The sequence below is a fragment of the Rhagoletis zephyria genome, unplaced genomic scaffold, assembly GCF_001687245.7.
Source record: "Rhagoletis zephyria isolate East Lansing unplaced genomic scaffold, Rhagoletis_zephyria_1.1 Rzeph_scaffold_08394, whole genome shotgun sequence".
Classification (NCBI taxonomy): domain Eukaryota; kingdom Metazoa; phylum Arthropoda; class Insecta; order Diptera; family Tephritidae; genus Rhagoletis; species Rhagoletis zephyria.
Window position 1 is genome coordinate 1,569 of NW_016165474.1, and position 15,645 is coordinate 17,213.

The window sequence follows — 15,645 nt, forward strand, 5'->3', positions numbered from 1 at the left end:
GTAAGGGCATTAAAATTCCGCCTTAACTTTCCTTGGGCTCCAACACCCAACATCTTCCTGTATAGCTTGAAACACGAAGATATAAACTGGAAAGCGAATGGACTTTTTTTTGTCCGGAGGCACGCCCTATACGACTTTATTATCCGATACGGATCCGCTACTATATAACCGAATAGAGTCAACCGCTCTCGGAACTTTCTGGGTCCTTTGCTCTCTGCTAGAGACTTCTACTTCGAACACTTTTCGAACGTTTTTATTGGCGAGTGGTTATTTTTTCGTCAAGTGAAGGTGCTAAGTACCACAAAAATTCTTTCTTCAGCTGGATCACTTTCGTGGTCTTACCGGGACAATTTTGTATTCGCATAACGTCTATCGGCAATACGTTTAGCAGCACGCTCATTGGTTTCGTGGGTGTAATTGCAGTCCGCCACTGATCCAAAGTAGAGTTGTTCTTTGCGTCTTTTGTGGTGGAAGGGTGTTTGGTTTCTTAGCAAAAATAACCCGCCTGACGTACACTCACTATAATAGTGTTGGGCTGTTTCGATTGCAAGGGATTCTGCAGCTTTCCGCAATGTGTTTAGTATTCAGTTTGGCTTCCTATCGGGTATTCGTTAATCATATGTATGTAATGGCACAGTGTTTGTAGAAAATTTCCACTTATGGCTCATCCATATCCGTAAGCTTTCAGCTTTTGGGATGAACCGCTAATGAATCTGCTCGCCGATACTCATCATAGATAAGCTTGTACTTCCTTGCATCTTGGAATTTGGTCGACGACCAGATCCGTCTGCGCTGACGTTTTTGATGAGCGCATGATGTTGTTGAAAGCGAGCTAGAGTTTCATGTTTCCGAGGACTAAACTTTGGCTTGAGCGTACAGTGTTTTTGCAAGCTTATCTGCAACCGCCTACCTTATGCAGATCTCTGTAAGACTCTAAATAATTAATTGAAAGTACGATCAATTTATCTGGCTGCAGCACTTAAGCTTGATATGCGATATATTTCCAACTTTGAACATGAAAGCAAATCTGGACTTTGTCCATCTATTGGATATATTGTTCAGAGTAAGAACAAGTGGAATTCTTACATGCAATTTTTTCAGACCTCACTTCCCTTATTGCTACATTTAAATTGGTGCTACCCCGTTGGCTATAGAATCTACTATAACTTTAAAGTTCCAATAGGTCAGGCTATCTTCTCATGGAAGAGAATTTCTTTTATTATGTTTAAAGTTCATAAAGTGCTGCTCCAAGGTTTTCCGCCTCGTATTTGTCCGCGTGCCATCGCAACCCTGTAGGCATCCTGGGACTCTTTGGAAATCCGGATAGTACCTTACTTGACTCCGGCACGCATTTCACGTTGCTAATTTCTTCGTGAGGTTCTTAACGCTTTTCTTAAGCTATTTTTATCGCTCGCTAGGATCTATTTGTAAGCTTTGTGTTTTTTTATAAATTTTTGAATCTTATTTTCTTAATTGTTTTCATTAAATTTTTAGATCTTCTTTTAAGGCTGTCTGCAATTTTAAAGAAAAACTAAAAATGGAGAATAAGAAATGGAAAAGAAATTCTCTCTATCAGAACTTCTTAAATCAGTGTGTAGCTTTTAAGAAAAAAATGCTCGTATATTTATCGATGGTCCTGTGCAATAACGACACAATTCAAAATTCAAAAAATAAAAACTGTTACTACTGTTAAGTGGCTCATGCCTCCTCCTTACTTTTGTAATCCTCACTGCTTACCTTAGTAAGGGATGGAAATTAATTAGGACAAAAATTAGAGACAACACCAACTTAAGTAGTAACACTTTTTGTTTTTTGAATTTTGAATTGCGTCGTTATTGTACAGGACCATCGTTATTTCTTCAAGAAAACTTACAGCAACCGCAAAGTACTTTTCCTAGTAACAGAAATAATGAAACAATTTCTTGTAAGTTTTCTTGAGAACTGCATACGGCCCTTTAAGAAGTAAAAAACATATATTTTTTGCGTTTCATTTTTTAAAAGTTAATACATGAAGTATTTCTTCTTTTTTAAATTATATTTTTAACCGACTTCACAAAAAGGAGGAGGTTATCAATTCGTCGCAATATATATATATATTTTATGTATGTTGCCGCATAACTTTGGACCACGTTTACCGATTTCAATAATTCTTTTTTTAGAGGAAAGATGCTACCGGACAGGTGGTTCCATATTAAGTTGGTTTAAATCCGATCGTCGTATGAAGAAACTAACGATAATCTGAAATTTTGATATGAGAATTGAAGTCGGTTTCGTGTTTTGCTTAAAAATTAATTTAATTTAATTTTCCTTTTTATATTAAAAAAATGTAAACCTATTTAGTATTTGGCTTTGTTAGTCTAAGTGGCTCCACCGAAGCTCCCTCTTTTTCTGCCGTGACCCAAGGCTCTACTGGGATTGATTGCCGCATCTCGCATATTTCCAAAGCAAACAAACGAAATGAAATTTCCTGTTTTCAAAACAAACAAAATCTAAAATTAAAATTTGCAAATAATACTTTTCATTTTACAAAACGAGTTCATCACAGTTCCTTACTTACACACAGCAGTTTCCTTTTGCAAACCACAATCACTTCCATGGTTCAATATTAAGAAACTTTCGATTTTATTTGTAGTGTTATTCATCACAGATCATCACAGTTCGTAGTTGTACCTTCCCGAACCAATGTTGTACCTTTTCCACAAAAAGTGTGTTGTAATTTCGAAAATTTAGAATTCACTTAACTGTAACAAAAAACTCTTTTGCTATTATTTGATTTGCGAAAAAATATATTTTCATATTTTCTGCATTCTCTTCACAGACTCTAAAAAAATGCAACATTTTCTAAATCACAACATATCGAAAACATATCTGTAGTACCAAATGCAGGCAAACGGCCTCATAGCAAAATACGTACAACAACTATATAGAAAATTGAGCATAGAAACAGGACATCAAAGAGACAAAAATCAAATCATACAAAACTCTACAAAGCTTCTGTATTTGTTTTCCAACTACTTACTTAATTTTACACATTTACAAGCACACTTTGTAGTTTATATGCAATCACATTGCCACAATGTTTACCAAAAGCAACAGTACCAAAATTCAAACATATGTACATTTGTATGCAGCCTTCAATATGTTCACATACATACATACATACATACATATGTATGCACATAAATATAAATTAGTTCAAATGAAAACCAATCAACCAATCAATCTCAGCCAACAATCATTTGTATTGAATGAATAAACAAGTACACAAGAAAAGAAAGTAAAGTACATACATACATATATGCCAATCACAAAAACTGATATAAATGCATACAAATCACACACACACATACAACTATACAATACATATCTGCACTCACTTTAATATGTAACAGTGTTTCATATGTGAAATGAGTGTGAAATAAAAATGTGACTCTTCCTTCCTCCCACCCTGCAGGTATCATCTACCATGGAGCACAATCAAGCACATCCTCAGATCTCTCACCAATGTCCGAACAAAAATCATTGCCACGTCGCGGTCGTTCAAGGTACCATCATCAACAATATCAGTTTTCCACAAATACAACACCGCGCCATCATAACAGTAGCAAAAACAACAACATGAACACCACATCCGCAAATAATTCGACAAAGATACTATCACCACGCGGTGTTTGTGGTAGTGCTGGTGTGGGTGGTGGTGGTGGTGTCGGTGGTGGTGGCGTTGGTGGTGTTGGCAGTATGGGTGGTAGTGGTACTGGTGGTGGTGGTGGTGGTGGTGGCAATCTGAAATCCATTTCAAGCACTTTCAAATCACAAGACTCCATACAATGCCATATACCCACGCTGGTGAAGTCACCATCTGTAACACAACAACAACATCAGCAACAACTACAAAAACATCAACATCAACTACAACTACAACTACAAAAAAGCAATGTCACCACCAATGCAACCACAAATAGTTTTAATAGTACTAACATTAGTAGTTGTAGCAGTAGCATCGCCACCTCCAATAAAAATAAACTATCACAGCAACAACCCCTATTGATAACACCCAAATTAGCACATCATCCACAACATCACAATTTGCTCGGCGCCCCACATCCCACAACTCAACTCAGTCAACCTGATTCAACCACAGACCTCTTAGACAGTAGTTGTAATAATCCCATTGCATCTGTTGGCCCCGTCACTTGCATGCCATCATCACAATTCCGACCCATACCCCATAAAACGGTGCCCGCCTCGGTGGCGAATGCAAATGTAAGTGGCGACAGTGTTGGCACCATACTCAATCCATCTACTGCTCCCTTGTCGTCGAAATTCTTTTCGGCAACAACACTGCCCAAATAGGATACGGCCAATGGGGGTGGTATAGACCTCGATAGGGGTAGCCTGATGAGTAGTTTGGGCTATGATAGTGAAATATCCTGCACCTATATGGATCCCATAGACCAAACATGAGATTAGTGGATGGAGGGGTTGGAGGGCGTGGAGGGTGTCGAACTTAAAGTGGACTTGTATTAAATGGGAATACGCGCGTGTCTTTGGTTTGGTAGATTAGTAGATATGATGTAGATAGATTTACTTTTATTGTATGTGATGGGGTATGTTTTGGGTGAAAAGAAAATATGCAGTCAGATTGACCAAGCATTAAGATGGGATAGATTAAGCCTAATAACATGACCATGCTTTATATAATGTGTTCTATAAGTAGTAAGATTTAAAGTACTATGACACTACTGGGATAAGTTTTTTTTTTGTTTTTAAAGGATTCCGGTTTTAAAAAAGCGGTATGATGTGTATGTGTGTGTGTGAATGTGAAACTTACTAATTTATTTTATACAAATTCAAAAGAGAAATGGTTTTAGTAATAGTCAGCTCTTCTCCGCGATTAAGTAAAACAAACACTGTTCGGTGTCAATCAAGTTGGATTTTATCTCTGCGAAGTTCTACTTAAACTCAAGTCCACACGTTTTATGGGCACCTTTAATAGCGTGTTGATATTCAGTCCTCGGGTTGGATATAGTGTCGTTCCACAAAAACTCGAAAATGTTTGAACTAAGCATGTTTGGGGACAATCTGGCCTTTAGCTTAACTTTAGAAATTTTAGGGAAGCGATAATAGTTTAGGAAAATCATCCCTGTATAGGAACTTCCAGATAGCAACAACAATTTGAAAGCTTGAAACAGCTTCGCTCGCCTCGGCGCCGCTTTTTAAGGAACAGCTTTCAGCGAGCTTTCAGGCCAACTCAGATACATAAGTGCTTTACAACGCATCGAGCCCTTCCTTGACAGAAATGTGTTTATTTTTGTTTTTAAGTATTTTTTCAAAAACTATGAAAAATGTGTTCCCTTTCAATAAAAATTTCGGTTTGTTAATATTAAACTTATGAAGTGAAGTTTTTTTATTTTCTTACTTTAAGAACATCTGAGATAGGTTTAAGCCCTTTTGTAAATAAATTGAAAGTTAAAAAATTAATAATTTTGAATTTTTTTGTAAAGCTTCCGTACAGAATTACCTAAATGACAAAAAAATTAAGTAATTAGTTTTTAAAAAGCGTTGACTGTCCTTATGAATGGTTTTGTATAAATTTTCGACATACCGAACTCCAATCCAGTAGTTAGCTTGAGCGCCTAAGTGAATTCTGCCAATCTTCTAGTTTTGGTAGTGTGGAGGTTTTTCAGTTGGTCTATGTATAAATCTTACTTAATTACCGCTTGGGAAGCTATATTTTTAAATTCATGTTCACCATTTTACGGTCATATTACTACTTACTTAGTACTTCACGTTCATACTCACCTAAGCGCATTGGTTTTATACTCGCCAATAGTGTTTACGTTATTAAGAAAACATACGTATGTACAAGTAAAAGATTAACCCCAAGCCTTAGAAATTAACAGCAACAACAACGATGTCACAAATTTATAAGGTCATATGTAGTAGCACTTAAAGCTTGATTAGTAATTTTTAATAAATAACGGTAACAAGCAAATTAAATAAAACAAACACACATTCACACAAACACACACATACCTATATATGAAGGTTACATTTGTAACTTTGCTTGCTGCATGAGACCGAATGTAATAGTATGTAATCCCCTAAAATTTTCCTCCTTCAACTAACATGCACTTACCAACAACAACAACAACAACAACTACAACGATATAACAAAACGACGAATAAAAAAAACACACAAAAAAACTGCTGTCAACAGAGCTGGCGGCATACGAACCCTGCATCCGTTGCAGTTGCAGGCTGAATGCACCGTAATGCCCAGCAGTGGCTTCCATCAGTTGCCCATCGAAACGGAGCGCATTGAGTTGTCCGAGGTGGAGTGCGATGTGGACACTTTAAAGAAACTCAAGTTGGGTATGCGCTCGACATTGTGGTCGAGACCGTCGTCGACTACTTCACAGCTGCAACAGCCCAACAACAACAACAAACAACAGCAAGATACGCGCTGTCCACCCCAACAATCACAAAAGGGGCAACCACAAACGCAGTCACATCCGCAACAGCACAGCAACAACAGCCGGCGCGACAACAACACACTCGCCTGCACCATCACAACAAAAATTGTTGAGTGAAAAATCTGATTATTCGATATCAGTGTGAGATTAGATGTTGCAGCAGTTTTAAAAGTGTCGTGGCAAGTTATACGTAAGCTGCCACACATAGATAAACGGGGTTTGCTGCTCTATTAACGGTAAACGAATTATATAGTTTAGTGAAAATGAGTGTAAATTGTTGGCGTTTAGTGAATCTATTTTGTGGGGATACTTAGTTTTGAGTCGAGATAAGTATGAACAAGCGATAGTTTATTTCTAGAGTATGTATCTTGAAGGTGAGAATGTGAATGTTGGTGTTGTTGTTTTATATAACCTACAAATAGTGCATACCCTCAAGCTCCCATGTGGCCAACAAACCTAACTTACTTAGATTGAACCCTGCCCCCCACAAAATTACTTGCCCTCTACTTTGTTTTTATGTATGTATATCAACCTTCCGCATACATATTTACTCACAATGGAATACAGATGAATTTAAACTTTTGGACAATCAATCAAAATTTGTACGAGACTTAAAAGGCAAACATACACACGCATCACACACCTAATCCAATCCCATTTATTAGTACTTAACTTATGTATAATAAAAATATTTCATCCACTTATAAATGCATTAAATAATATATATAAGTTTACTTTGTGCATGCCAACTTCATTCCCAAACTCCATGAATGCTAAACCAGACTCTCTAAACCACTATTTCCCCACCACCTACCCAAAATTTATTGCTAGTTGTATGTACTCCGATGTTAAATTACTACTAAGTTAACGAACAAAATCAACCCAAGGTTGTATATGGGTACATATGTATGTGTGTAAACTCGAAGGTACATATTTTTATGCATCTTTGTATGTAAATTTTTTATATAAATTTAAAACATTAATAAAGAAAGGTAAGTTTTCATAATGGTCTAGAGGGTGTGAAAAAAAAACTATTAAAATAAGTTTAAACTACTATCAAATGAATCCGAAAATATCTTTGATTGTATATAAATAACTGTAAACTATATGTATTTTCAGTGTAAATTGTTAAAATGTTTCAATGGTTTCGGAAAAAAGTTGGCTTTGAACTTACCAAATATTATATATGTACAATGCTTTCAGTTACATGCATAGGTAAATATAATAGTTCCGATGTACATAGCTTTAAGTTTAGTGAAATTGGGCGTATTACTAAAATGTCTTGTTTGTAAAAGAGTAAAAAAAAAAACAAATTTAAATATACGAATATGTGAATATTTAATATTTTGAGAAATGTGCCATAAACACGGTGACCATATTTGTGGCAGCCGAATACGGAACTAAAAAGGATTTACATCATTTTTTAAAAAAACTAAATTTCTCAGTAGTAACACAACTCGTGCTTCAAAATCATTTGATATTTTAGGATAAATTTGAAGGGATCCATTTCCCTTCCGCACTCTAGGAAGAACCTCACCTAAACTTGTTTTTGTAGTTTTCCCCGTTGCTTTTCTTGGCATGCAATCAGCATTAGTCTTCTGTGGCGTAGTTTCCTCTGATAAGTAGCCTCTGTACTCAAAATTTTGAAATTTCCCAGCAATTGGCTCCATTGCTTTCCCTATATACACAGTATCACTGATGGATTCATCAACACTTTTCAGAGTTTATTTTTATAAACTCTCGAACATTTTAAATAATCATGAACACCTATTCAGTTTTCCTCATATTTTGTGTAAAATTATAGTTTCAGAAATTATCTATTGTGCTGGGTTCCCAGGGTTAAAAACAATAACTTTTGATTCATATACATGACATTTTTTGCGTCCTCTATTAAATAAATAAATTACCAGGACAATTGGCGAAAAAATAGGACTGTCCCGATCAATTCAGAACGGATGTTTACCATTAGGGATGAAATGATACCATTCAAGTATCGATAAAGCATTTAAGCTTTTAAAGCTTTTGAGATGGGCAATTCAGGAAAAATAGTCTCGTTTAGTTGAATAATTACCATGACCTTTAAAATGCCTTTCAAAAATAGGTGGTTTAAAATATTTTCCCTTTTTTTGGCCTGAAACCAGTACACAATGAAATGAAGAAATACATTTCCTTTGTAACAAAAATCGAAAAAAGCATTTAATTTTAAAAAGTTTTTTACAACTATAAAAGCAGGTAAAAAAAGATAAAAAATCAAAAATGTTACTTTTGAGTCATTTTAAAGGTCTGATTAAATGAAAAATTACCTTGATCTTAAGATAAAGGAAAGAACTGTGTTCAATGAACTTAAAAAAATATATATTTCAAATGGATTTTTTGGTTTTTGCTACCGTGGAAATGAATTCCCTGATGCAAAAACAGGAAAAATATCTGTTAAAAAAGTTCATTGCATACTGGTTCCAGGAAAAAAACACCTTCAATATTTGAAGGTCGCTGGCGTTTAAGCAGTCATAAAGCACTGGCCGATTCATATTATTACTGCGCTAATTGTATACAGCTCCTGTTAGATACCCTAGTGGTGTACTAAGTGTCATCCTAGTGTTTCGTACTTAAGTTCGCAAGGCCTCAGGAGCTATGTCCCCATCTTGGTTTTGCCATTAATATATTAAGTAGATCCGAAGTCTTCGTGATGTTATAATCGGACCAGAGTTCCCTTGATATCATGTAAGTCCGTACATCGAACCACCAATTCGCGCTTGTAGATTCATTTCCCTTTAGATTATTCCAAAAGGGCATTTCGGTGCCGCCGCTTATTATTTTTCTAAATGTGCAAAATAATCAGCTTTCTCATTGCCTCCGACGTTCCTACGTTTGTGCGGGAACCCAGAAAAGATAGACGATAATTTTCTTGAACACTGAGCGTAATTCTATTTTGTATTTATTGACCAGCTTAAATTTGGTAACCGAAAATTACTTTACATTTTTTAAAGCTACAAATGTGTCATCAACTTCCTTTTAGTGATGCTTTTATCCTATCCCAGACGTAAGGACTGAGCGACGCAAGATTTCCGCTCCTACAAAGCAGTCCAAGGTACGGCGGTGTAGAGAGAGTCACGCATTTTTGTCGGCTACCACTCGGTTTCTTCTAGAGCCTCGTTTTTGCTAAATGTACAGACGGCCTGTTTTGCCAACATTTTTGGAAGCTGTTTGAAGATGAGATGAATACGTCAAGATGTTCAGTATGCAGCATATGAATTAAAAAAAAAACAAGTGAACAAGTTTTTTCCTAGACACTTATCTTATAATTCTACAGCCTTGCTTTTCTTCTTAGTACTAGGGACACGAATTTCGATACGATACGATACCAGATCGATACTTTTGTCATTTGATGTAGATATTTTTTACTCCAAACTTTTATAACGATATTTTTGGGATCGCGTATATGGACCTCAGTATCGTTTCGAATTTCCGAACAAAATAGAGAAAAAGTTCCACACGTGTCTGAATGGGGACTTACAAAAATAATGTGATTATCAATTCTTCCCGATATAAATTGGGCTTTAAAAACAAAAAATTTTTACCATCGTTAGGATTGCATGTGGCGAGATTGAACACGCTGTCTCGGTGTTTTAAGACAACACCTCAATCTCTACGTGTAAAAATAATAGATTGCGCTTAAAAAATATGTTAGTATTTGGCCGAGCTTCTCTTCCGATTTGTTGCGTGCGCCTTGATGTTGTGTCACAAAGGGCGTTTTTATGAGCAGCTGTTTTTCATGGCAGAAATACGCTTGGAGTTTCTAATCACTACACTATTACGCCTACAAACGAAACCAATATTCAGATATTTCCTTGTTTTTTGGATTTTGGTATCGATATTTGGGATATCAGTCTTTTTATTCCGATATTAATGGGTACCCGATATTTTTCCAGCCGATACTTTAAATGAGTAGCCATATCGATACTTTCGGTTCGATATGGTGTCCCTATCGACAATATTCCAGTATTGTCACTGTCGCTTTCAAAAAATTGCCACAGTTGCCTACAGGCATCTATGAAACAGGAAAAATGTCGTCGAAAATTCTGGCTCTGGAATTTTTCGGAAAAATCGATAATTGTCGCACCTGTCCCTTTTATGAAATAGGCTGCGGCTCGCAATAGGTTTTGGTATTTAAACCTGCTATTTTATGTTGGGAATTTGGTAACGATATTTTGAGTATCGAGTCTTTGTGTTTCGACATTAATGGGTACCCGATTTTTTTACAGCGATTCTTTAAATGAGTACCATATCGGCTGATATCGTGTCCCTATTTAGTACTACGCAAAATGATTCTGAGAAGCTATGGAACTTTGTACATAGCTTGCCTGAAATGTTTTCATCCTTCGTTAGTGTGGTCAAAATTTCATTTGCTTTTTCGTGATCCAGTAATCTTTTCCATGAACCGGAACTTTTTTTTTCGATCAATATGTATTTAGGTCGGCTTTAAACCATTTAACAGCCCGTACGCTTTTTTGTGGTAACACTCACCTCTCAGGTAATTTATTTAAAAGTCCAATAGGGTTGCCTCTGAAAAATCGAAATTATATTTTCTCGCAATTCCAATACTCGCATTAAATAAATTTCTAATATAAAGAGAGAACATCATTATTTAGTATGATACAAAAATCTAACTTGAATATTTCAGCGATGCAATAAGGTACATTTTATGAAGTATGACGAACAATTTACTTCGGCGCAGTCCCTAGTTTCACTGAATCTTTGATTTTTTTTATTTGTAAGGGGTTAGTTGAAAACTTAAGAACCTCCCATTGTACTCAGTTGTAACCCATACGAAACAATTAAAGTTATTTTCGCACAATTCTTTTTTTCGGAAACTTAATAAGGGAGGCTGATATTTTCTTAGATTTCAGATCAGGCCGTAACTAACATAACTACTTCTGTAAAATGACCAACTGCATAAAAAAAAAATACCACTATTTTTACCCATAACCAAGCAGTTATGGGCCCAGTAACATTTTCTTTGAGTAACTGACAAGTACTAACTTGAAATAGCGCGGCTGATCGAATCGAATTTACCCAACTCAATCAATTTTATTTAAAAGAGTTTAGCGGAAGTTTTATCTTTTAGATACAATGAAACGGATACATTCTGTCAACCTATATAAATATATTTTTAAATGGAATACTTCAAAGCCAACTTTTTATATTTACTCATAAAAAAAGAGTTTAATAAATTTACAAATATTGTAGATATGCATTAATTTGAATAATCAGATTAATAAGTTATCCAAAAATCTGTAAAATACTTAATTATAGCAGAAACTTTGAATATTATTTGAAATAATTACAACTGTCTGATTAAGAAACGCAATAGCTGAAGATGTAAACACTTTTGCAATAATTGATTACATGGGGCAGACTAATATTTTTAAATATTAAGTAACACCGGATTTCCACTAGGCGTTGAATCACAAAAAGTCAATGCCAAACGATATTAAATACAAAAGTCTTTAAGTCTGCCGCCACATGCCACCTCATTTTGTCATTTCAATGCGTAGCGGAAACTCATGTTTATAACAACGATATTACTGGCAACTATAGAATTATACTGCTATTTACATAGAAAAAAATTATAATGATTTCAACTACTGTTCGTAGGTTAAAATAGTATTTGATACACTACTACATTTTTTTAGCATAAAAGTATGGAGAGGAATTTCTCTTTAGAAACAGTTGTGGATATGTATGCATGTATATTATTTATTTTTCTATGCTAGGCCATTACGAAAGTGTATTGATATTAATTTTTGTAAATTTGCAGCTAAAGAATTGAGAAAATTAAAAAATGTATACTTTATAATGTACAAAAGCAACTATCATAAATACATACATAAATATGTACACATTTTGTGTGATTAGTATTTTTGTAAGATACGGATGTACACATCTTTGAGCGGAATTACCAATCAAAGCTGATAAAATTTAAGAACAAAAAAAACAGTATTAACATGTTCGCATTTATTTAAAGACGTATTCATGCAAGCCAATGTTTACACTTAAAATTTCGATAAGTACATATTTAGTTTTAAAATTGATTACAAAAATTGTGAAGTTGAATAACGAAACTACGGTGTAAATTTAAAAAAGAGTGCGAACTACAGCGGAACCGCTATGTTTCAGTTGAATGGAAAAAAATACAAAAATTTTAAGAATAAAATGGTTTACTTTTTTTATAAACATTTAATTGTANAACTACAGCGGAACCGCTATGTTTCAGTTGAATGGAAAAAAATACAAAAATTTTAAGAATAAAATGGTTTACTTTTTTTATAAACATTTAATTGTAAAAAAATAAAACATTTCGGAAACCATGTGCCAAATTCAAAATTTATGAAACAAAATACAAATTTAAAATCTAAAATTAAATAGATTTAAGTCAGAAGAAACAGTTTTTAAAAGCAAAATTTTAGGTAGTGAAACAAAAATATGTAATATAATATTTAAAACAAAAAACACTCAGATTACTAAAGTAAAATATGTAGTTTTGTGAGAAAATTTGTATTTTTTAACTAATAATATTTAATAAATTAAGTAAACAAAAACTAACACAAATTATTCAAAAACTTAAAATAGTAATAAATAATCAAAAGTACGAGTATAATGAAGTGACTACTGTGTGCAAAAAAAATTAAAAAAATCTTAAGATCTACTATCTAATTATCAAAATGATTTGTATGAAAAAAGTGGTTATGCTGCTATTCCCGTTATGTATGTTTATATAAGTTTGAAGTTTGAAGTTCGTTTTCAAAATATTTATATAAATTTAAAAGATTCTTAGGTGTGTTGAAGAAGCTTACACAAAACTGCTGATTTTTAATTGCAGCATCAGTGGTGATGGGCGGAATTTCTAAATGACTTGTACGCCTTGGCTAGAAAAAAATAAAATAACGCAATCTGTTCATAGTGCAAGAAAATTATCTTAGGAGGAGGGCTCCAACTCCTGATGCAGAAGAGAGCGACTGTTACCATCTGTTCTCTTTTTTTACTCAACATAAGGCCTCCACGACATCTTCCTCTCTCTCAAATGTCCCAACAGATCAGGATTCCTCGCAAGCACGCGCCTGATTCTGAGTGATACATGGTACCACCTAACGTCATCACAGAAGCATGCAAACTCTATTCAATTTCAATTGGTTTGTGTAGCGCGTTTTTGGAAAGAGTTGAGTTCCCTACAGGTGACAGTGGGGGAGTTGAACACACATTCTTGTAGTAGAAATCCCAATTAGTGCTCTTCGGGTTTCATTAAAGCTTTGCTCAGATAGTACTAAATAAACTTGTGATGGAAAAAGTAGGGATCGTTAAGAACACCTTGTCCAAAACTCATGGTACCATATTAAAGAAAAAAAGCACTGCTGGCCAGAAAGAACTTTTTTCTGTGTCAAATGTTCGCCTAGAAAATCGAAAAGAAGCTATATAGAAACATTAGCCTTGGCAAATAAAAAATTGTCAAAGTGTTCAGGGTTGATTAAAAGGTAATAGTCGGTTAGGGATGCGCATTTTGGGGACTAACATCGATACATCGATGTTTAGTTACATCGGAGAGATAAACATCGATCCAAAAATATATCGCCAGCAAAACATCGATATATCGATTGTTTCCGATGCTGTACAATTGGCTAACTTCGAGTTGAATATAAAGGAAAACTTAATTATATTCAATCCCAACAATTGCAGTCTCTGTGATTCAGTGACATAAATTCACACTTACATACAAATTAATGTCGGAAATCTTTGCAATACTGTAACTAGCAGCCTGGACAACTGACGAATGGTGGTGTGGACATAAAATTACGGCCTGCAATGCCAGCCAAGGTGCTAAATACTTTTCAAACCACACGCACCTCTTCAAAAATAGTCCAGGAATGTTAGTATAGAATAAAACTCATAAGAGCCGTTGGTGTAGTATTGACACCTGCAAAACATTCAAGTGTTTCGTGAAAATGCTTGAAAAGGTGGTAGCAATAATTCCTGCTCAGACAGAGAAGGATTGATCTACGAAACCTGATAGGACTGATTAGGAGAACAATCCATTGGGGAGACAGGCAACATCGACGATCCACGATGTACATCTTGTTTGGAAGACTAGGATAGTACAGAAAATTTTCTCTGCCGCTGTCCAGCCTTGGCTAGGCTTATACATGCATATGTTTATACATAGATATTACATTTTTGGATCGTATGTTAAGATTTATAAAGGACTCTGGTAATTTTGCAGAGAGGCAATAAATTCCTTCCCCACCTAAATATGGGAAATATTGCCTGAGAACTTGGAAAATTTTCTTTTGAATTTTCGGCCACACAAACAGTTCCATTCCAAGGTCGCTAGGAGCTAAAGTTACAAAGCCTGATTTTGTTGAAATTCTAACGGAGGGCCGATCCTTTTTAAAGATTAAGTTAGCGTTCTCAATACTGGAAGCTAAATTTTTAGTTTCTGAAAGTTTCACCAAAAACGGAATAATAAAAATCTAATTTGTTTAGAAAAATAATGGGTATTTGAATCCAAAGCAAGTCTGAGAATCACACAAAAGTCGATGTTTTAAACATCGCTCAAACTGTCGTCGATGAATTGGCCATTTAGCGATGTCGGAAAGTTGTAAACATTTGCAAACATCAAATTTTTAACCGATATTATCGATGTTTCAAAATCATCGATGCATTTTTTGCATCCCTAAATGGGTCTAGCTAAAAATGTTATGAATAATTTCGTGTAATATCATAGGGGCGTCATACCCAAGAGTTTCCAATGTGAGACACTATCATCATCTTTTTCCAAAAGAATCGATAACTCCGTGAACAAGATCAATGGCCCCCTTTTCAGCCACTTTAGTGGAGGAACAGCTAAAAGGAAGCAGTTTCGACACGTTCTTAAATAAGTCAACATACCAATAATTTTTTTTTTTAATTTTCATATGTATTATCTGGAGATCTCGTATTAATTTTTGTACCCACGGAGTTAGCAGCATTACCAAAAAAAAAAAAAACAACACAAACAATAAATAAACTAAATTAAAAGACCAAATATCGAAAAGATATTAAATAGAAAAAACTCTGCCAAACACCGATTAATGTATTATGTAGTAGATATATTTTCAAAACAATAAAATAAATTATG

General features: G+C 34.8%; 1 protein-coding gene across 1 annotated transcript; it reads left to right on the forward strand.

The window, feature by feature from the left end:
• The first annotated feature begins 4,855 nt into the window (after nt 1-4,855).
• Nucleotides 4,856-8,706, forward strand: LOC108375024 (uncharacterized). Its single transcript, XM_017631094.1, has one exon. It carries the CDS (start codon nt 6,276-6,278, stop codon nt 6,591-6,593), a length of 318 nt encoding a protein of 105 aa, XP_017486583.1. The 5' UTR covers nt 4,856-6,275; the 3' UTR covers nt 6,594-8,706.
• The last annotated feature ends 6,939 nt before the right edge of the window (nt 8,707-15,645 follow it).